General features: G+C 42.7%; 1 protein-coding gene across 3 annotated transcripts in view; it reads right to left on the reverse strand.

Annotated features, from left to right (window-relative positions):
• Positions 1-23,972, reverse strand: part of Cfap61 (cilia and flagella associated protein 61) — a 274,915-nt gene that overhangs the window by 143,340 nt on the left and 107,603 nt on the right. For all 3 annotated transcript variants that reach the window (XM_087189031.1, XM_004841158.3, XM_087189032.1), the window contains 2 exons: positions 19,852-20,058; positions 16,355-16,489 (listed from right to left, as the gene is read on the reverse strand). In XM_087189031.1, coding sequence (XP_087045157.1) covers positions 16,355-16,489; positions 19,852-20,058 — 342 coding nt within the window. The remainder of the gene's footprint in view (positions 1-16,354; positions 16,490-19,851; positions 20,059-23,972) is intronic.

Raw genomic sequence — 23,972 nt, forward strand, 5'->3', positions numbered from 1 at the left:
GGGGCTGCCATACTGCTGCTCCCAGTGCTGAGGAACAGAGCCGCCCCCAGTGTCAAGGAGGTGAACCACGAGGGTGCCAGCAGCATACACCCCTACCTACCCCCCCCCGCATTGAAATGAGAAGACACGTAAACAAATCTCCAAACCAGACTCCAAGATCACCTAAAGCAACCCCAAAGGGAAATGAGATGGAATAAGCTGATACTCAACCAGCTGGACTACCTAAACTGGCAACAAAAGAGGACCTGGAAAAAATGAAATCAGAAATAATTTCTCAGATAACAGCAGAGATTGTGCCCATACTGCAAGACATGATTAATAAATCTAGAGAGGACACAGATAAAAAAATAGAGGAGCTGAGTAACATGATGGAATCCCAACATAGGAAACAAAGGGAATCCATAAAACAGATACAAACATTTCCAGGAGATTAAAAATTCCATTGAAAGTCTACACAGTAGAATAAGCCAATGTGAGAACAGAATTTCAGATATAAAAGATAAGACTGCAATTAGTGACCAGGAAAAGAAAAATCTCTTTAAAATAGTAAGGGACCACAAGAAATCAATCTAGCAGCTGCTAGATGATGCAAAGAAGAATAACATAAGACTGGAGTCAATGAAGAAACAGGAGAGAGTACAGATGACATAAAAAACTGTTCACAGAAGTGATGGCAGAAAACTTCCCAAGCAGGGAAAAAGAACTTGATACCGATAAGTGAGGCATATAGGACTTCAAATAGTCTTGATCAAAAAAAATCTACACATAGGCATAAAATAGTTAAGATTCCAGAAACCCAACAGAAGAACAAAATTCTACAAGCAGTGAGAGAAAAGAAACAAATCACATACAAAGGAAAACCCATCAGAATCACAGTAGACTTCTCAATGAAAACCCTCAAGGCAAGAAGAGCTTGGAGTGATGCATTTCAAGCCCTAAAGGAAAACAGCCTTCAACACAGATTGAGGTACCCTGCAAAACTATCTTTCAAAACTGATAGAGAAATAAGATACTTTCATGCCAAAGAGTACCTTAGGAACTTCAAGAATACCAAACCACCACTCCAAAAAATTTTAGACAATATCCTAGGAAAAGACAATGAGGATCACAACCCCAGGAAGCCCACCAGAATGAATTCATAGGGCATGACAAAAAATTAAATCTAAAGGGGAAGAACCTAACAAAAAGAAATAGTCATGGCAATGATAAGTCAATATGTATCAGTTATAACCATCAATGTTAACAGTCTCAATTCACCAATCAAAAGAAATAGACTGGCAGAATGGGTCAAGAAGCAAGAACCAACAATATGCTGCATACAAGAAACACACTTAATTCAAAAAGAAACTCATAGACTGAAACTTAAAGGGTGGAAAACAATACCCCATGCGACAGGAACTCCCAAAAAAGCAGGAGTAGCTATCCTCTTTGTAGATCAAGTGGATTTCAAACCAACACTGATTAAGAGAGACAAAGAAGGACACTACATCCTTGTAAAGGGAACAATCCAAGAGGAAGAGATGGCAATCATAAATATATATGCAACAAACACTAGTGCACACAACTATTTAAAACAAATACTAACAGACATGAAAAATCAAATAAGCACTAATATAATAGTAGTGAGGGACCTCAATACCACACTGTCACAAATAGATAGATCAACTAGACAAAAAATAAGCAAGGAAATACTGGAACTCAATCGAACTCTTGAACAAATGAACTTAACAGACGTTTACAGAGTGTTCCACCCCACATCAGAATACACATTCTTCTCACGTGTCATTCTCCAAAATAGACCATATACTCACTCATAGAACATGTTTAAGTAAATGCAAAGGATCTGAAGTTATCCCCTGTATTATTATCAGACCATAGTGAAATGAAATTGGAGATCCATAGCAAAAGAAACTCAAAAAATTTCATAAACACGTGGAAATTGAACAACACACTTCTGAATAACCAATGGGTCACAGAGGAAATTAAAGAAGAAATCAGGCAGTTCCTTCAATTAAATGACAATGGCAATACAACATATTGGAATCTATGGGACACAAGGAAAGCATTCTTACGAGGAAAATTCATAGCAGTGAATATACATATTAGGGAAACAGAATGAGCCCAATTAAACAACCTGATGTTGAACCTCAAGCTTCTAGAAAAAGAAGAGCAGGACAACAGCAAAGCTCATACAAGGGAGGAAATTATAAAGATCAGAGCAGAAATCAATGCAATGGAGACTAAGAGAATGATACAAAAAATCAATGAAGCCAAGAGTTGGTTCTTTGAAAGAATCAACAAAATTGACAAATCCTTAGCCAACCTTATCAGAAAAAGGAAAGAAAAGGCCCAAATCCATGCAATTAGGAATGAAAAGGGTGAAATTACAATGGACCTAGCAGATATCCAGAGGATCATCAATACCTAATTCAAGAATCTATATGCAATAAGATGGACAACACAGAAGAAATGGACAGATTCCTAGATACATATGAATTACCAAAGTTGAATGACGAAGACCTAAAAATTCAAAACGACCCAATATCAACCAACGAAATTGAAAACATAATTAAAAACTTACCAACTAAGAAAAGCCTGGGTCCTAATGGCTTCACTGCTGAATTCTAAAGACATTTAGAGAGGAACTATTGCCACTACTGTTTAAACTCTTCAATGAAATTGAAAGGGAAGCAATCCTCCCAAATTCATTCCTGGAAGCAAGCATCACCTTGATCCCCAAAGCAGAGAAAGACTCAACTGAAAAAGAGAACTATAGGCCAATCTCACTAATGAACATAAATGCAAAAATCCTTAATAATGTACCTCAAAAAAAGCTCTACTATCTAGAATATAAAAAGAACTGAAAAAAATCAGACACCCCCAAATTCAAAGACCTAATTCAAAAATGGTCATCTGAAATGAACAGACATTTCTCAGATAAAGAAGTAAAAGCAGCAAATAAATACATGAAAAAATGTTCAACATCACTGGTCATTCAAGAGATGCAGATGAAAACAACACTGAGATTCCACCTCATCCCAGAAAGAATGGCTGCTATCAAGAAATCAACCAATAACAAATGCTGGTGGGGGTGTGGAGAAAAAGGAACCCTTCTCCATTGTTGGTGGGAGTGGAGACTGATGCAACCACTGTGGAAATCAGTATGGAGATACCTCAAAGAACTAGGGCTAAAGGTCCCACTTGACCCAGCTATTCCCCTGCTGGGTATCTTCCCCAAACAATTAAAAGACTCATACCACAGCAATGTATGCACACCCATGTTTATAGCAGCACAGTTCATAATAGCTAAAGCTTGGAAACAGCCCAAGTGCCCATCAACAGGAAACTGGATACAGAAGATGTGGATTTTTTTTTAATAAAATGGAGTACTATTCAGTCATAAAGAATGAGAAACTAGAGACATTTATAGCTAAATGGATGCATATTGAGGCCATATTCTTAAGTGAAATAAATAAAACACACGTGTAAATACCGAATAGTTTCTCTAGTGTGAGAAATTGAAAGTGTAAATAAGGATTAAAATAATCAAAACAAAAAATTGATCATTTGAAATAGGAAAAGGCCCAAAGGTGTAGGAGTGGTGGGAGGGGAAGGGGAAAGGGAAGAAGGGAAAGGAAAGATTAGGAGAAAAGAAAAAAAAAATGGAAACAAAATCTATGTAAAGAGGGAAGGGTGGAGGGAGTGAAGGGCACTCAGGTAATGGGGAAAACATAAGAACTAAGATACATCATGTACAGGTACAAGCACCCAATGATAAATGTAAATGTACTGTATACCTAAAATGTACCAATGAAAGAATTTTTTAAAATGATGGAATAAAATTTTATAACCAAAAAAAAATCCATAATAAGGTACAGGCAAATAGAATGCAGAAGATCATCAAGAAGATCATACATCCTGATCAAGTGGGATTCATCCCAGTGATGCAGGGATGGTTTAATATATGTAAATCAATCAATGTAATACACTATATCAATAGAGCCAAGGACAAAAACCATATGATTATCTCCATAGATGCAGAAAAAGCATTTGACAAAATCCAACATGCACTTATGATAAAAATCCTACAAAAAAATTGGAATAGATGGTCTCTACCTCAATCTGATAAAAGCCATCTATGAAAAACCAATAGCCAATATCATACTAAATGGTCAAAAACTGAAATCCTTCACACTAAAATCAGGAATAAGACAAGGATATCTACTATCCCCACTTCTGTTCAATATAGTTTTGGAAATAGTAGCCAAAGCAATTAGACAAGAAAGAAAGAAAAGGAATAAAGATAGGAAATGAAGAAGTCAAATTGTCATTATTTGCAGATGACATGATACTCTATATAGAAGACCCCAAGAACTCCACCAAAAGTCTTCTAGACTTAATAACAAAATTCAGTACAGTAGCTGGATACAAGATCAACACACAAAAATCAATAGCTTTCCTCTACACCAACAACCAACTTACTGAGACAGAAATAGGGTAAAGAATTCCTTTCACAATAGCATCCAAAAAACTGAAATACCTAGAAATCAACCTAACAAAAGAAATCAAAGACCTCTTTTCTGAAAACTATAGCACTCTGAAAAGAGAGATTAAAGATAACAGAAAATAGACAGACATCCCTTGCTCCTGGGTAGGAAAAATCAACATAGTGAAAATGGCCATACATTCAAAATTGTTATATAGATTAAATGCAATCCCAATTGGAATCCCAGCAGTATACTTCACGGACCTTGAGAAAACAATCCAAAACTTCATTTGGAACAAGAAGAGACCCAGAATAGCAAAAGCAATTCTAGGTAACAGAGACATGGCTGGGGGTACCACAATCCCCAACCTGCAACTATACTACAAAGCTACTGTGATAAAAACAGCATGGTACTGGCAAAGAAACAGACTTGAGGACCAGTGGAACAAAGTAGAAGATGCAGAAACAACTCGAGACACACTCAGCCACCTCATCTTCAACAAAGGAGCCCAACACTCTCATTAGAGGAAAGATAGCCTCTTGAATAAATGTTGCTGTAAAAATTGGGTTTCAACTTGCCAAAGATTAAATCTAGACCCATATCTCTTGCTATGCACTAAATTAAAATTGAAATGGATTAAAGATCTAAATATTAAAATAGAAACGCTGAATTGGCTGGAACAGAAGTTAGGTAGAACTCTTGAAGACATTAGTATAGGAAACGATTTTATGAACAAAACCTCAGTTGCCCATGAACTAGCACAAACAATCAACAAGTGGGATCTCTTCTTATTAAAAAGCTTCTGCATGCCAAGTGATACCACCAGCAGTCTGAAAAGACAACCTACATTGTGGGTAAAAATCTTCACCTGCTATTCCTCAGACAAAGGTCTACTATCTTGAAACTATAAAGAACTTTAAAAAATCAGACCTCCCAAATTTAAAGACCCAATCCAGAAATGGGCATCTGAAATGAACAGACATTTCTCAGACAAAGAGGTAGAAATAGCAAATAAACATATGAGAAAGTGTTCAACATCACTGGTCCTTTGAGAGATATAAATGAAAACAACGCTGAGATTCTACCTCAACCCAGAAAGAATGGCTGCTATCATGAAATCAACCAATAACAAATGCTGGAGGGGCTGTGGGGAAAGAGGAACCCTGCTCCGCTGCTGGTTGGAATGTAGACTGGTCCAACCACTGTGGAAATCAGTATGGAAATACCTCAAAGAACTAGGACTAGAAGTCTTATTTGACCCAGCTATTCCCACTGGGTGTCTTTTCCAAAGAATTAAAAGAATCATATCACGGTGATATATGTGCACCCATGTTCATAGCACCACAATTTGTAATAGCTAAAACTTGGAAGCAGCCCAATTGCCCATCAACTGGAGGATGGATAAAGAAAATGTGGTTTTTTAAATAAAATGGAGTACTACTCAACCATAAAAAATGAGAAAGTACAGACATTTATAGCTAAATATATGCACATTGAGGGGATACTCTTAAGTGAAATAAATAGGACACACTTATAAATAACAAATAGTTTCTGTAGTGTGAGAAACTGAAAATGTAAAAAAGAACTAAAAGGTATAATAGATAAGGTGAAATAGGAAGAAAAGTGGCACAGGGGAAGAGGAAGTGGGAGGGGTGGGGCAAGGAAAGAAGGGAATGGAATTAATATGAGAAAAAGCAAAAATGGAAACAAAGTATTTGTAAATGGGGAGGGATGGAGGGGTTGAAGGGGCGGGGAATGGGGAAAAAATAAGAACCAGGAGAGATTATTTAAAGGTGCAGATTTCCAATGATGAATGTCATTATATTGTATACCTAAAATGTACCAATAAAATTAATTTAAAAAATAAAATAAAAATAGCACTACCTCTGCTCCTGTGTGAAGATCGCTTTGTCTTGCGTTTCTCTCTCTCTCTCTCCCTCCCTCCCTCCTTCCATATTCAAGGACTCTTCTCTTTACTTTCTCTGGTCTTGATGAATTCTCACACAACCACAGGTTGAGTCTCAAAAGCCCGACTTTTGTGTATCAGAAATAAATTGGTGACTCAGAGGACAGATTTCAGAAGGACACGTGGTGACAGCTATCTGAAGATCAGAAGCAGGAGGTATGAGAGAGAGAGAGAGAGAGAATTCTCCAGGCCCTCAGTATAAATATTAAACAGTTAAATTTTCCTGTAATTAATGTAGATCACTTTTTCTCCTATCAGGTAGAACAAAAAGTGAATAAAAGAATTTCTCTACACACAGATGGTTTTCTTAGATAAAGCCCCCAATTGCCAAACAGAGCTGTCTTTTTGAAGGCAGGATCAACTAGTTTTCATTTCCAATGTGTAAAACTTGATACTCTTTGATTAAAGAGAGAGCAGCTTTATCTTTGACCTAAAATGTACTTTCGAGGTTGTCTTAGTTACTTTTGACACCTACATCTCTGAGGAAAAGTTTATTTTGGCTCACAGTCTGTAGAAGTTTTAGTCCTTAGTCAGCTGGTTCCAAGCCAGGGTGGCATGGCAGAGAGGCATCGAAGAGGAGAAACAGCTCATGGCGTGGCAGCAGGAAGCAGAGAATGACCAAGGGAGGAGGAGGAGGGAGACAGTCTCTTCCAGGCCATGCCCCCAGTGACAACCTCCTTCACCAGGCTTCACCTCCCCACATCACATTTAGCTATAAACTGTGGACAAATCCACTGACGAGCATCATGCTCCCATGATCCAGTCACCTCCCAAATCCCCACCTATCAGCTCATAAGGGTTTGGGGGGACATCTAGATATAAACCATAACAAAAGTATTTATTCTAAGGAAATCATCACAAATAGCAATAAGGATGCACACAATAGCACTGATCCTATGATAAAAATCTGGATACAAATTTCAGTGACCAACATGAGGCAAGAAACTGGCTAGAAACATCAGAGTGCACATCCCATAGCAGTGACTCAACAACCCATGACCTGGGGTGTGAAGGCCACAGGTGGATACTGCAATGCACCATGTGTCAAGGTTGGCACGTGAGCCTTGGTCACTGGTATTTAAACCCCAATGCACAATGAAGACCTAAAACAATTAGAACAACAGATCATTCTGGAAGATTCTGGAAGATTCTGGAAGAGTCTGGAAATTTCTTTAGTGAGAATTGCTGATTCCCTGAGCCCCAAAGCTTCCAACTTGGACAGGAGAGGAGGGGCTGCCTTGTCTTTGGCTTCAAGTCACAGAAAGAGCTAGCGGGCCTGCAAGAACATCACTTGAGTCCCCTATAGTCAGTGACATGGAGGGTGGCCATGTGACTGCCTGAGACAAGGCTGCCATGAGTGGGCCTGCTGAGTGAGCCAAAGGGATGGTGGCTGCCTGGCCAGGTCTTCTGACCTTCTCAGGCATTTGGTATTGGCTCCTAACACCCAGAAACATGAGAGGCAATTTACTGTATTTTGATGGAAAGGAAAAAGGTTTATTCAAAGCTAGCCCTGGAGGAGACAGGGAGGCCTTTGCCTCCAATCTCTGCCTCCCACAGTCAGAGATGCAGGAGCCTTCATCGTGGGAGAGGGAGGAATGTGACAGCAGATGAGGACACTTCCGGTTGTTCATCCCTCCTCCCACCATTCTCAGCTGGAAAAAAAAATCATATCAGGACTGACCCCAGGGCCAGCACCTGGATATTCCTTTCAGACAGGAGAGTTTTCTGACAGAGACCTTATTTCTCTGTCCATTCACTGAGCTGAGGAGAGGAGGAGGTGGAGGTTGGTTTAACCTCTCAGCATGAAGAAATTGGAAAAGTAGTCAATCTTCAAAGGAAAAAAACCTTAATCTGTGTGTGTGTGTGTGTGTGTGTGTGTGTGTGTGTGTTACTGGGGATTGAACCCAGGCTCCCACTAAACTCCATCTCTAGCCCATATTTTAGTTTTTATTTTGAGATAGGGTCTTGCTAAGTCACTAAATTGCCTGCCCTGAGGTCAAACTTGCCACCTTCCTGCCTCAGCCTCCCACAGTGCTGGAATTACAAGTGTGCACTACCACACCACACTAGAAAAAAATCCTAATTCTTAAAGACCCACTCTACCCTCTTGATTGCAGATGAGCTTCTATCTAGGTCCTTCTTGGAGGGCTACCCCAAGGGCACACAAGACCCCAGAGTCAGAGCTAAAGGACAGCCCTGCCTGCATAAGGGGGATGCTGGGAGCAGTCCCAGGTCTGGGGACCCTTGAGCACACTCTACACACAACCTCTGTTCCTCCCTGCCCAGGCTCTGATTTCAGAAGGGCCAGAGATACAGCTAAATAAGAGGAAGAAAGCAACAGGCTGAAAAATAAGTACAAATGAGTGCCAAGCAAGCAGAAGGTAGGGTGAAGAGCGTTTCTGTGGTGATGTAACATGAAAGGGGTCATTTTGTGGAATTAGGATCATGTGCTGATTTGCAGTGACCTCTGCAACTTTATCTAAATTGACCAGGACAGTCATGGGTGGCCCACTTCTGGCTGAGCATAGGAGAAAACCCAGCTACATGAAACATATTTAGAGGGCACAGGGGGACAAGAACCAAGCGGCTTTGTGAGTGTCACTGGGTGCTGTTGCCTTGCTCTTCACTGCCTCCCCTAACCTCACCTGATCTCAGCTTCCCCCTGTGCAAAGTGGGGAATATGACGCACACTTGTGTGAGGGCAGCACAGGATGATCCTCGAATGCTTCCAACTTGGAGCCTGGCGCAGAAGCAAGTGGCATCCTGTCACTGAGTGCTGGGGAAGGCGAGGCAGTGGAAAGCTGCAAGCCACTTCCGGATACACCCACTGTGCAAGGACACAGTCTCACACTTAAGGGACAGGTGTGGCCCGTGTTTACTCACACACATGAACTCTAGTCTTCCCACTGATAATCATTTAGACGTAAAAGTGCCAAAATATTAACAAAGGTAACGTGAGGTCTAGACCAAAAGATTGTGGGTGTAACTGAGTCTGTTGCTTTTTACCCTACAATGTCTACCATGAACACTCACTGCTTTTGTCCTGAGGTACTCATTTTCAATCAAGGGGAATAGATGTCACCTCCCTAGGCAGCATCTGTAGCTCTCACTGTTGCCCTTCTTTTGTGTTCCCAGCTACTTTGAGACATACAGAGCAGTCTCTGGAGGCACTGCCCTTTTTCCCTCCCCAAAGGCAGGTTCTGAAGAAGCCACTTAACTGTGAGGGCTGCTGGTTCCCACTGCCAGACAGCTCCGTTTGAGGATCTTGGCCCTAAGGCCTGTGCAGGCAGCTTTGAAGCTCCAGGCTGCCCTAACAGGCATCACCTGGGTCCACACCCAGGAAGGCCCAGGGAACTCTTTCTTTCTGCTGGGAGACCCATTGCTCTTCCTAAGGGCAGTGACATAAAGGGAAACTGAAACAAAGGCCATGCTGGTGGCTGGAAAAATCCCAAAGTGAGCCCCACTGGGTCCTGTGTCTGGTTGGGTGCCTTCTCTGCTGCCAGGCTCTCCAAAGGAGAGGACTGGGTACAGCAGGAAACACTGTCTTCTAGAAATCTCTCTGCTTTTGAAGGCCTGACGCTTTCATCAGCAGTGTGGTCTCCCGCATGTGTGGGAAGCTCTGGGGGTGGCGGAAGCTCCATCTCTGCTCCTTAGCAGGAAGCCCTGAACTAAGGGTGAGAGAGTGGGTCAGGGCCAGCTGCCTCACTAAACAGTCTGGTAGGATCTCAAAATACTGAACAGAGTGTCACCACGTGATCCAGCACCCACCATGTCCATTCGAGAGACAGGGAACACAGCTACACCACTGTGTGTGAGCATTCACTGCAGCATGATCCACATTAACCAAACATCATCATTGGTAAGGGGATGAGCCATAAATGCTATTGTTCAAATAACAGAATACTCAGCAATAGAAAGAAATAAAGTAGCCAGGAATGGTGAGGCTGAGGCAGGAAGATCACAAGTTCAAGCCTAGCCTGGGCAACTTAGCAAGACTCTGTCTCAAAATGAAAAGTAAGTTAAGAAGACAGACAGACAGACAGATAGATAGATAGACAGATAGACAGCTACAAGAAAAAGTACAGATATCTGTCCTAATATGGATAAACTTTGAGAGCATGGTAAGTGAAAGAGAACATGTGTTATAGGAAGCGTTCAGAATAGGGAAATCCTTAGAGACAGAAATCAGGTTAGTGGTTTCTCAAGGCTGGGGGACTGGAGCTGGGGAGACAAGGAGTGACTGCTAATGGGCACAGGTTTCTTTTCTGGGTGACAAAAATGCTCCAAAATTAGTGATGATGATGGCACAACTCCATGAGTGAACTAAAACCCATTAGGTTGTGCCATTTCAGTGGAGAACTCCAAGGTACACATGTGATTCATATCACAGCAGAGCTGTCTGTGGGGGGCTGTCCTGCAGCGTCTCCTCTGGGAAATGGGTTGACTGAAGAGACAATACTGAATCATGCAGTCGCTTTGCAGTCTCTTCTCTTATCCCTCCCTAGAGGCTTCATTTCCCACCTGTCACAGCCCATTTCTAGCAACACCCAGGGCTTGTGGTCACACCACCAGCTCATGTCCTGATCACCCTCTCCAGCCCCACCAGCCTTTGGTCACTCAGGTGCTGAGCACTGCTGTGACACTGTCTTAGAACTAAACCTGTACAGGTTAATAATGCAACCTCTGTAGGAATCCAAGTCTTCTTCCTCTTTTCCTAGCAGCTGCCACCATGATTCTGAAAGGTTCATAACATACAACCTGCTGCTGATACATCAGAAAGAGAGCTGTAATCTAGATAGTCCAGATCTGTGAATGTCCAAAGCTGGCCCAATCCTCCCTCCTGGACCCAGATGTCTACTTCTTCCTGCCTAAGCCCAGATCAAACTCAAGAGCAACAGACTCTGTCGAGAGGAGGCTTCACACTGCTCTGGGGAAAGCTAACAACCTGTGGTTAAGGTTAAGCTTTTGTTCAGGAGTTGGTGTCAAAGATCTGGGAGATTCACAAAGGCCCATGTGAAGCCATCTTCTTTTCTGGTGGAGTGGTTTCCTACAGTGAGTCATGACATTGGTACTTTAATTTTTGGATAAGAAAGTCTGTATGTAGTGGACAATTCTTGGGAAGGCTTTAGTGTGATCACGACACAGTAGAAACAGCAGTAGTGGCTTTGTAGTTTTCTAACAGTGAGGAATTATACTAATGAGAATAAGCCATTGGTTTCTTAGTCATTCCGATATACACTATATGTTATATTTTATATTAAACTAGAGAGTGTTCAGAGAATTAGAAAGAAGAGATGACCATAGAACTTGTATTGCTGGAAAAAAATGAAACCTACGAAGGAATTTATGCAAAGTTTTTGAGAATCTCAGGGAAAAGGCCTCACTCTAAATAGAAGGAAATACATTTCCCATGAGTAGCCTAAAGATTAGGAACAGCTGAGAAGTGACTTTAAAAAGCAAACTTGATTCATGGTGGTGATTTAAAGTGTGTCAATTTCAAGAAGCTATTGTCACGGTCACATTAATAATGGTCAGTGGTTATATAATGCTGAAAAAGCACAGCTTTGTATTTTTAGAAATCTCTCCCCAGGAGATGCTAAAGAGTTGATTTTAAAGACTCCAGCCAAAAATACAACCAAGGGAAGTCTGACCACTGGCAGTGAAAGTTACTCAGTTTAAGGAAGGGGCTGGGGAACAATTAAGCTGGGGAAAATCTAGCATGTGCTAGAGAATAATGCAATTTCCTAGGGCAGCAGATGCCAGAGGGAAACAGTACCCAGGAACAGCCCATCAGATGGTAATTATAGCCAGCCTTGGTAAGAAAGGCAGAGGAAAAGGGGCAATGTGAAGGGTGCTGAATGCCAGCAAGTGGCATCTTCGGAGAGAGCCCACACTAGGGAGGGGCGGGCTAGCATGGAGCCAGAGAGGGGGTCCACTTTGCTTTTAGAGAGACACAGGGGATATGTGGAGAAACCAAACACATGGGATCCAAATGGAGATGTCCCTCCCACAAAATTCATTAGTCCAGATTTTAATAGACCAGCACTAATAACTAGGAAAAATAAAATAACAGGGTTGATCACTCTGAAAAGACAGAAGAAAGAGACAGGGGAGGCAGGGAGAGGGGGAGGGAAAAGGAGGGAGGGAGGGAAGGAAAGGGGGGAAGGGAAGGAGAGAGAGAGAGAGAGAGAGAGGAGAGATTTCTCACCCTAATCCCACAAATGCTACAACCAAGAGGAAGAATCAAAGTGGCCATAGGGAACTTTAATAATGAAGCAAGGGTAGGGGCTACTTAAATTTATTTGATATGACAAATAATAGTTATTTAATCACCTGGTTCCAGAAAGGAAGCAGTACCTGGGACACAAATAATACACATTTTCTCTTCCCACAAATTCTACAGAAATGGGTTCCATCCTCTGGGGCCATTTCCTAGGAGTCCAGGCCCCACTCACTGGGAACAGCACAAGACCCTGCAAACTAGACAGGCAGCTCCTTATGGGCAGGACAGTGTTGCAGACAGCTCCAAGCCCCTCTGGAAGCAGGCAGGAAAGAAAACACACCTGTGCACAGAACCACCCCCACGTAATCAGCACGGCTGCACAATTAATCCAGCCAAATTCTCACTGTCTCTCTGATCATCGTACCCATGCAGGTGAGCCAGGATGATTCAATGGATAAAAGTTTCCATGACAATAACACAGGCCAAGATGGCTCTTTTAAGCCAAGAAGAGAATCTCCCAGGCCCATGTGGATTATAGTCTTGATCAGGAAAAGCCCTCTCTCTCATCCATGAATCCATACTGGGTGAGTGTGGAGATATTATTATAACTCTTTGGGGCTGACTTCTGTAAGGTAGAGTGCAAATAATTTGCATTTTCTGGGTTCTTTCTTATGGTCTGCAATGGGGTGGGCTGTCAATTAAAGAAAGGTGAGGGGAAGGTGTGTGGCAGGGACACTGACCATCAGAGCAGGCAGAAGTGACGAGGGCCTGGGGCGAGAGGGAGGCACGGTGCCTGCCACGTGGTGATGAATTTCAATCACCACTGCCTTGTGCCAGATTTAAATTGGCAACCCACTGAGATGAAACACTTTCCATCCCATTACTCACTCCTGGAGGGAGCCGTTCCCTGGGAGATTGGCTTCCTCGGTGAAGGCAAGGGATGCACGCTCATCTGAAGATACTTTAAATAGCATAAAAGGTATGAAAGGCGTGTGGCCAGAGAGAGGTGACATGGATCTAGGGGGGCATGGAGGGTCCCACAGAAAGCCTGGTGCTTGGGGTGGGAAGGGTGTGGAACTTAAAGGGAAAAGGGATTCAGTTAGGAATGCACCAGCTCCAGCTCCAGGTGCACGGCTCTGCTCTGCTAAGAACAGTGCACGCAGGGCTATTTCTCCTCCAAGTAAGAGGGAAAATGTACTTGGCTCAGTTTGTCAGATATTCACACCAAAATGTTAAAGCCATCCAAAATGTTAAAAAGTAAAAATAGTTTGAAGTAATGCAATTTAACATTTTAACTTCTGAACATTAAGACTCACCTCATCCCATCTGGATTATGGTGTTGATAATCTTTAAACAAAATTGTTTCTTTTTTGTTTCAGTGCTGGGGATTGAACCCAGGACCTTGTGAATGCTAGGCAAGCACTCTGTCACTGAGTTACATTCCCAGCCACTTACTGAATTTCATCTTTAGTAAAAACCTTATTTCAAAATTGAGTACAATACAGTAAAAGAGCTTCTTAAAAAGTCAGAATTCACCAGCACGATGAACACAACTGTGCGAGGAAGGCAGCAGGTAATATGTCAGCACTATTATTTTCCCACCTGTCCCCTGTTTCCAGGACCCCAAGTTTAAGTCATCCATCTGTGCTATGTCTTAAAATATGCCAAGGTCTCAGAGGAAGAGGCACGGAGCACAGTGTACTAGAAGGACCGGGGGAAAAGTTATTAAATGTAAGCAATGACTTTTCAAATCATATCATCTTGGGAAGTAATGAGGGACCATTTCTAATGAAAAAGAAAATGTTTTCTCTGACTTCCTCCATATCTGGAGCTCCAGCTCACTCCAGAATGGCCCAACTCAGGAAATCCTGGGGGCAGGGGGAAAGGAGGGAAAGAGCTCTTGATCTCCACCAGCATCAGCGCCCCTATGAAGGCCACCCCAGGGCTGGCTGAGGGCACCGGGGTCACCAGTGCCTAAGGCTTCTGCTGGCTTTGCTCATGTTTACCCTGATCTGACATGGGAGCTGCCAAGCAGTGCACCTACCTGGTCAGTCCCTGTCTTTCCTCCTCCAGCCCGTCTCCTGAGACCAGCCTGTCCCCACAGAAATGCATTTCAGGATGGACACAGCATGGAGCCACCCTCTGACCCCAGTGTGCTATCTTCACACCAAACTGGCAGCTGAGGCCCTTGTTCCCAAGTGGCATCCCCAGAACGGCCACCTGCAAAGAGATCCCTGGTCCTCCGGGGGCTCACAGTATCCCCTCCCTAGGGTGCAGCAGACCTGCCCACTGCCAGCATGTCTGTGACCTAGGCATGCAACAACAGGTGGAGGAGGGAAGGGATGGAGGACAGAAGGCTCTAGGCTGGCTAAGAGGGAGCATCGCTGCTCCTAGGAGCTGAGGACACAGGTGTTTCAGTGCCACTCAGGGTGGCTCTGGGCCAGGTAGGAGCACTAACTAGAAATGCTCGGTGAGGACCTAAGTCCAGAGATCAAGAGACACATTTAGGGCTTTCATAGCAGTTTGACAGTGATTCCACATCTTGGAAACCTAATAATAAAATAACTGGACTTGAATTCATGTCTGTCCTTGCTTTTTAATTGAATTTTACCAAGAGTTTATTTTTTGCAAAACTATGAAGGACAGTGCATTAAATTAAAAATAGAACAGGTCCCTCATCACAGACAGATTGAGAAACACTGCTTTGTATGATTCTCACTACCTCTGCATCTGTGCTTGCACATCCCAGAATGTAAAGTTAGGATGAAAAAGAATTGCAATTTACTTCTGTCTTGGTTTAAATATAAAATTACAACTTAGCAGAAGAGAAATACAGATTGGTGTTTTATTTCCCTGAGCTCCTTTTATTTTGTCTGAGCACCAGCCTACAGGGTGTGAGGGACAAGTCCTTGGCTCAGAACTCAGGGTGCTCAAACTCATTTTCCTTTTGCTCTTTTGTGAGAACAAAGCCTAGCTCGACCAGGGATTTTTAACTTACTTGAGTGGCCACCCACAAGAACAGGACAAGCCCATGTGTCAGCCCACTTGACCCGGTTTATTTTCCGGTGGGGTTTCATGCACACATGTCTGTTTCCATTGAAAATGACATCTAGGTGCTCCGCCAGTCCCTCTCCCCATTCTGGTCATAATAGGATGCTGAACCTTTTTCATTTTTAAGTAAAAAACTCCTACCCCCCCCACAAGGGCAGCACATAGGGTCTTGTTTGTCACCTGGAGTCCCCAGAGAGGAGTTAAAAACCAGTTTAAAGGCAAACACAGGGGTGAGACAGTAGCTCTCTATTGTCTTGACAGCAGAAGGCCACTTACTGCCTTAGAAGCAAACTGTACACCCCAAGGGGGACTGCTTTTGAGGGAGGGGAAAGAAAATGGAAACCCATGGGAGCATGACCCTAGGCCATTTGTCCTGAGCCACAGCTGCCCATGGGTGGCCCTGCAATGTGTCCCTGCAGGATCCCATGGCTGCTGTGTGGGGTGGCGGTGAAACGGCCACTTAAGGGAAAGGCTGCAGAAGCTTGGGGCACCGCCTGTAAGGGTATGAGCGCCAGCTTCCCTGTAATTAAGAAGCAGCCTGCTCCTAGGAAGACTCTGCTGCCACCCCATCTGCCAAGCCCGCAGGAGTTGGCACTGCGCCGCCCTGCCTGCCACCCCACTACCCACCACATCCTTGGAGACCGCCTTTGATGGAGCGTTGATGCCAAGCTTTTCCAGAGGATAGACAATCTGTCGTCGTGGTCGCACGGGAACCAAGTAATGAAGGGCAGATGTCAGGGAGTGGGCGTAGGGGCTCTGGAGCTGAAAGACAGCAATCTATATTTTAGAGAAGAGAATGTCAGAGAGGCGCAGCGCAGATGTCTGCATGCAGCTTTACAAATACAGAGCTCTCCACGCAGCCAAGTCAGAGGGGGAGACATCAGCAAATAAACAAACATACTCTTCGAGCAGAGGAATGAATTGTAGATAATGCCTGACACTAATGAAGATAATTATGAGAGTAATTACATTACTATCTCTGTGGGAATGACAGATAAACAAGTGGTTTGGTTTATGGGATTTCTCAGTACAAGTATCTTCCCCAGGAGGATATTCTTCTCCACGGCGATCATGAATCAGCTTGATTTGACCCCTTTAAGCTGTGTTATCTGTGTCCTGTTAACCTTTGTGTGTGTGGCACAAGCTGCTTTCGGAAGGCATGGGGTGAACAATGCCATTGAAGGGGCAAGTTAGGGTGGGTATAGACTTCAACTAGACCTTTGTCAATAAAATAAATGTTTTAAGAACAAAAGGATCAAATTGGAAAGTGGGTGTGGGTGTGGGGAAAGCAGTTCATCTTATTTTGGCTTTAAATTATGGGTGGGTTTATGCTGGTTGAAATGGACTGGGGTAAGTCATGTTGGAGGAAAATGCTTTGAATATTTATTTTATCTAGTTTTGAAAACTTCCCAGAGAAAGTTAATTATAGTGATTTTTATTTCTGACACACTAACAAACTCCTAGCTTTGATGAAACCAAAACTCAGGACATAGTAACCATTTAAACCTCAAGAGCTACACTGTGAAACCAAAACTTCTAATGCTGTATCTGTTGAATTTAAGCCAGAAAGCTTAATGAAATGAAAGTAAAGCTGAACTGGAGATGTACCTTAATAAATAAGATGACTTACATAGTATTTATCTGCTCTCCTAAAAAGAGCCCTGGACATTTCTAAGAGCTTCTAAAAAGGTTTCTAAAATCCTTTACCATAGAACCCTGTAGCTGGACTCCACAAATTGAACAGCAGGACCCAGGAATCTGCCATTCAGCCTATAAGTGTCTCTCAGCGGATTCTTGCAGGGGTAGTAGAGGGTACTGCTCTTGTAATTCAAGCTGGAAAGCCCAATTTTGTTGCAGTCAGGTATAGATTTACAGCAGAAGTTGGAAATTCTTACTCAAATTGTTTGGAACTGCTTCTTACACTTGGGGTGTGTGTGTTAGAATTGCAGATGGAGAGGAAATCTGTTTCCAAAGCCTCTGATAGTGTGCCATGCACTCCTAAATCTATAGCATTGTGGTAAATAGATAAACTTTCAGTGAAATGCCCAAGATATTCTTTCTAGTATGGATGTGAACAGAATTTCTCCAACCCAGCACACCCTGGTTGACATCATGAATAAAAACTAAGGATTTCATATCACATCCTGAAGGTCACATAGTTGGGGTCCGGCCAAGTGTAAAGTTAAAAGAAATTGTATAGGAGTAGCATTTTCCATCAAAACTATGACCTTCCCATCATATTAAGTTCAAATCCAGGGCATTTGCATTGTTATAAGATACATCTTGATAGGGAAAACATCACTAGAGCAGAGTCTACATCTCACTAAAAATATTACCTGTGTTTTTCTTCTCTCTTTCCCATCTCCTATACTGGCCCCCAAAGCTTTTGCTCAGTAAGATGCACTGGCTTAATTACTGTTGTGTGTTGTTCTAAGATACTTTGGTATGTTTAATAAATAGTTTGATAAATAAGGTTATTTAAAAATCTGCTAAGCTCCCTTGTGGCAACTCAGAAGAAATGTGATCACATCAAGGACCCTGGGTCCTGAGGGCCTCAGGGCCTAAGCCAGACTCGGATGGCACAGTGCTATGGAGTCTAGAGGCTGCAGCCCTCACCCCAAATCCCCATCAGGCTGAGGACACAGCTGTCAGGCACAGGGCAGCACACAGGGAACAGCTGCACAGGAACCCAGTACCAGTGGGGACCTGCCTGCAGGACCACCAGGACACGATGTGTGTGTGTGTGTGTGTGTGTGTGTGTGTCTGTGCATGTATGTGAGTGTGTGTGCATGTGTGCACAGCTTCCAGACACTGGGAACTCAGCATTGAACAAGGCAAGACACCCTGATGTCCATAGTGGTTGCACTAGTTTACATTCCACCAACAATGCAGAAGTTTCCCTTTTCCCCTGCAATGTGGAGATGCCTCAAAAAACTAAAACTAGAAATTCCATTCAACCCAGCTATTCCTCACCTAGGTATCTTCCACAAAAGACTTAAAGACATCATATTGCCATGATCCATGCACATCCATGTTTAGAGTGGCACAACTCATAGCAGCTAAATCTTGGAAGCAGCCTATATGTATATCAAAAGAAAAATGCATAAAGAAAATGTAGTATTTAATGCACAATGGAGTACTACTCTGCCATAAAAAGGACAACCTTGAGTCACTTGTAGAAAAATGGATGTACCTTCCAAACATAATGTTAAGTGAAATAAATCAGATACACAGTTTAAATATAGCCTGGTTTCTTTTATATGAGAAATCCAAAGTATAAATAAAGTAAAGAACAAAATAAAAGATAATAGAAACAGGAAGTTAAAACTTTCACAAACGGGAAGAGAATCAAGAGATGGAGCGGAAGGGAAGGGGACAAAGAAAGAATTAAGGTATGTCATGTGCATGTACCAACTCTCTACGATGAATCATTATGTACTGTAAATAGGTACTAATTTTTTTTTAATAGTTTCTAAAGGCAGAGAAAGACTTCTGGCTTCAGGGGACAGTGTGTTCTGTCAGCCATTGAAAGGGCTATGAAGAGCAGTGAAGCAGATCTCCGGGACATGGAGAAAATGATACACATCTGTCTGTGGTGGTTACAATAGTGTGAATGCTGTGCGGCATTTCCTATGTGCTCACCTGCATCTCGACTGTTACCCATTACTTTCACAGATATGGTGACACATCTCATCTGGAGCACTGCAATCTTATGGAATCTGAAAGAATAGAACTGATTTCTCCCATTAATCCATCACCACAGTGATCTCTGCTTGGAGAAACACGGTAGGACCACTGTGGCCTTGCCCTAGTGCACCAGAAGAAACCATTCCATCTCCAAGCCTCTTGCAACTTCTGAGCATGGTTTTCAGTCTCTGTTTTGTCAATACAGAGAAGCCAACAAATTATTCTACTAGTTACACTGCCCTAGTGATTGTGCTGGAACCCAAAGCCTTCTGGACTTTCACTGTCGTGTAAGAAAAGGACCAAACTCAACAAAGCCATGGGGAATTGAGACACAGCATATAATCAAACCCTGTCCAGGGAGGCATGAACAGCTGCAGCAGAGCACCCTGGGCACCTTGTGCACCCTGGCCTGCAGACAGCAGGCACAGTGTTCTTACCTTGCCATCCCGGGGCTGTGGGTACACAGGGTAATAGAGACAGGTCTTGGAACCCAGGCGAAGGAGCTCCTTCAGAAAGAACTTTGTGTAGTGCCGGAAAGCAGGGTTCAGGGCAAAGTGGTGCAGACGCCCGTGCTCGTCCCGCTGGTGGTGGCTGAAGTAGATGAAGTCCTCAATGTTGTAGTGGGAGCGTATGTACTCTATGTCCTGCAGAGGTGAGGAAGGGCATTGGAAACCAACTCCAGGCATGTTGTGATAAATACCCAGGAAAATAACCTTATAGCTGGGCGTGGTGAAGCACCCCTGTAATCCCAACCCTCAGGGAGGCTGAGGCAGGAGGACCTCAAGTTCAAGCCCAGCCTGAGCAACCTTTAGCAAGACCTTGTCTCAAAGTAAATCTAAAAACGGGCCCTGGGTTCAGTCTCCAGTAATACACACACACACATAGACACACACAAACAATTATTTTAGGTACAATAGTAGAAAGGTGTTTTTCTCTCTTACCATCTACCACCTTGTTTTTGTGGTGAATTTTTAAAATTAGAAATTATGTTTCCTGAAAGTTTCTGGCTCTGAAGACTGGTCTTGCAGGACAGCTGCAGAACTCTGGAATTTGTTCCTCTCCCCATGGCTGCTATCAGTGCAGAAATCTCCTGTCAGAAGCCCCTCACCAGGCTGGACATGAGCTTGAGCTGGTCCGAACAGGTAAGCGAGCCCCTGGAGACCCAAGGGGGGCAGCAGAGCCCCTGGAATTCCCTGCTGGGGTGCCACTCACCTGGCGAGGTGAGAATGTGCCAGCTCAATCACACACATGGACTGGAATGTCTGGCTAAGCCATGAGACCAGGCCCCTCTTTAAATTTCCTCTTCTCCAATTAAAGGACCGATGATTTTTTCGGTGCTGGGTCCTGGGCACCCTTTGTCCCCTCCACACTGCACTGAGAAGCAGTGGCCCAGCTTTTCTCGAGTTGCCTCACTGTTAAGGGCTGGGAGTGGAGGAAGCAATCCAAAGGGAGTGGGGTATGGTGACAGCAGGCTCTATTCTAGACACATAGGCCTCCCTGACTCTGCCTTATCTTCTGGCATGCAGCAGTAACCCCACCTCAATACACTTGAAGTGCAGGAGAAATCAACTCCAAGGCAGATCAGAAAACACTGATTTAGATTGCCTATTGCTTTCCTTTCTGAAGGACAACTGGTTTGAGAAGGGACATTAGAGAGTGCAGAGAACTCTCTGATTTATCCTGTGTGCAGGAGGCTGGGACCAGCAAATCATGCAGACTGGGAAGTCTGTGGCCAAGCCCCACAAGGTCCCTTGTCTTTCAGCTTTGCCACAAAACATAGAGAAACTGGGTCTTGGGGGTCCCCAGGATGGGGGTAGCACACAGGGCAGCTCTGGCCACCTTTTAGTCTGGGTTGACCTTGTGGTGTTCAGTATACTGTAAGACTTTTCATTAATTACCATTATAAAATAAGATGAGTAATACGTGTAAGGCAGAGAAATCGCTGAAAAGCAAAAAGCAAAGAGCCAACAGCAGTTATTAGCTCACAATGGCAGATGGGCCCTGTGTGTCTAATTTTCCTCCCACTTCAGATCCCTTAAAATAACCAAAAGAACTATGTTTTTTAAACAGTGGAGGTGAACTGAGGGGCCAAAACTTAAGGCAATTTTATCTTGAAAGGAAACTCTACCACTCAGTTAAACCTTCCCACCTTGGGCCACTTGGAGGTTTGTGCTTCCCATAGGTACAATATCCAAACACCAAGAGGAAGCCAGACAGTGGCTGTCACCCTGTCAATCAGGCAGCAACAGGAGCGATTTGATGGAGAAGCCAGTGGGCATGACTGTCCACCACTCCTAAGCAGCCTGGACCTCACTGACAACTTAATCTTTCACTCAGGACAGACTTGAGAGAAACAGAGTAAAACAAAATCCAGAATGGAGAGACACACTCCTTGTTATAGAGGAAAGAGAGTATTCAAAGAAAAGGGGAGAATCTTACAAATCTACATAATATCTGCAGAGATAGCAAAGAGGATCTTGTGTGTAGTATAACAAATAAATCAATCCCACCAATGAAAATACCAATAGCATACCTCACAGAACTAGAGAAAACAATCCTAAAATTCATTTGGAACCAGAAGAGACCTAGAATAACAAAAGCAATTCTGGGCAACAAAGGGAAGGTAGGGGGCATCACAGTCCCTGACTTGAAATTTACTATAAAGCTACTGTGGTACAAACAGCATGGTACTGGCAGAAAAATAGACCTGAGGAAAATGGAACAGATTAGAAGATGCAGAAACAACTCCAAACACACTCAGCCACTATATCTTTGACAAGGGGGCCAAACACCTCCACTGGGAGAAAGATAGCCTCTTTAATAAGTGGTGCTGCAAAAACTGGCTTTCCACATGCTGAAGATTAAACTTAGACATATATCTCTCACCATACACTAACTAAAATCAAAATGGATCAAAGATCTTAATATTAAAATAGAAACACACTAAGTCCGCTGGAAGATAGAATAGGTAAGTAGAAAATGTAGGTATATGGAAAGACTTTATGAACAAAACCCTGATCACACAGGAAATATTACAAAGAATCAACAACTGGGATCTTATCCCACCCAGGGATTTAACTCAGTGGTGCCGCCATCTGCCTCGCAAACGCAAGATCCTGAGTTTGACCCCTGGTACCAAAAAAAAAAAAAAAAAAAAAAGCTTTTGGACAGCAAAAGAAACCACCAACAGAGTGAAAGACAATTCACAGAATGGGAAAAAAATTTTACCAGCTATTCCTCAAACAAAGGACTACTATCTAGACTATATAAAGAACTTAATAAAATCAGACCCACCCAAATTTAAAGACCCAATCTAAAAATAGCCATCTGAAATTAATAGACACTTCATACAAAGAAATACAAACAGCAAATAAATATATGAAAAAATGCTCAACATCACTGATCATTTGAGAAATGCAAATTAAAACAACACTGAGATTCCATCTCACTCCAGAAAGACTGGTTATCACCAAGAAATCAACCAATAACAAATGCTGGCAAGACTGTGAGGAAAAAGGAACCCTTTTCCATTGCTGGTGGGACTGTAAACTGGTACAACCACTGTGGAGATCAGTATGGAGATTCCTCAAAAAAACTGAAATTAGAGGTTCCATTTGACCCAGCTTTCCCTTTCTTGGTATTTTCCTGAAAAAGTTAAAAGCATCATACCACAGTGATATATGCACACTCATATTTATAGCAGCACAATTTGTAAAAGCTAAATCTTGGAAACAGCCCAGATGTCCATCATTAGATGAATGGATAAAGAGAATGTGGTTTCTATACACAATGCAATACTACTCAGCCATAAAAAAGCATAAACTTGAGACATTTTTAGGTAAATGGATGCACCTTGAGACCATACTTTTAAGTGAAGTAAATTGGACACATATGTTTAAATGCCACATTGTTTCTCTTGTATGAGAAACCAAAAGCACAAATAAGGACCAAAATGGATGACAGATATTGGGAAGTAGGAGGAAAATGTTCAAATGGGAAGGGGAGCAAGGGGGGGGGGGAGAAAACAGAAGGAAAAAATGGACCCAAAGTCTTGTAATTAGGGGGGAAGAAGGGCTGAAGGGAGGGGAGGAAAATGGGGAAAAATAAGAATCAAGATATATCATGTACAGGTACAAATTCCCTATGATGAATATGATTACTATGTTTATGGATGTTGGGAAATGGGAAGAAAGTGTTCAAATGGGAAGAAGAACAAGGGAGGAGTCAGGAAGAAAGAAAGGATGGGACAAGAAAAAGGTGAAAATAGAAGGAAAAAATGGAAACAAAGCTTTTGCACATAGGGAGGAAAGGGGGCTGGAGGGGGGATGGGGTAAAATAAAATAAAATTTATTAAGAAAGAAAAAAGTACCAATCAAATTAATTTTAAAAAATAAAAATAAATAGTAAATTTTTAAAAACCAAGTCAATGCCAAAAAGAAACAATAAGAAAACAAGGAAGAGACATAAAAGTTAACTAGATGAACTCTGAAATAAAAATTCCAAAAGAAGACCCATATAATGGGATAAACATGGATGGAGACTGCATTACAGTTTCAGA

Source organism: Heterocephalus glaber, unplaced genomic scaffold, assembly GCF_053883595.1.
Source record: "Heterocephalus glaber isolate CG9 unplaced genomic scaffold, H.glaber_assembly_v1.0 deba00001532, whole genome shotgun sequence".
In the NCBI taxonomy this organism is placed as follows: domain Eukaryota; kingdom Metazoa; phylum Chordata; class Mammalia; order Rodentia; family Bathyergidae; genus Heterocephalus; species Heterocephalus glaber.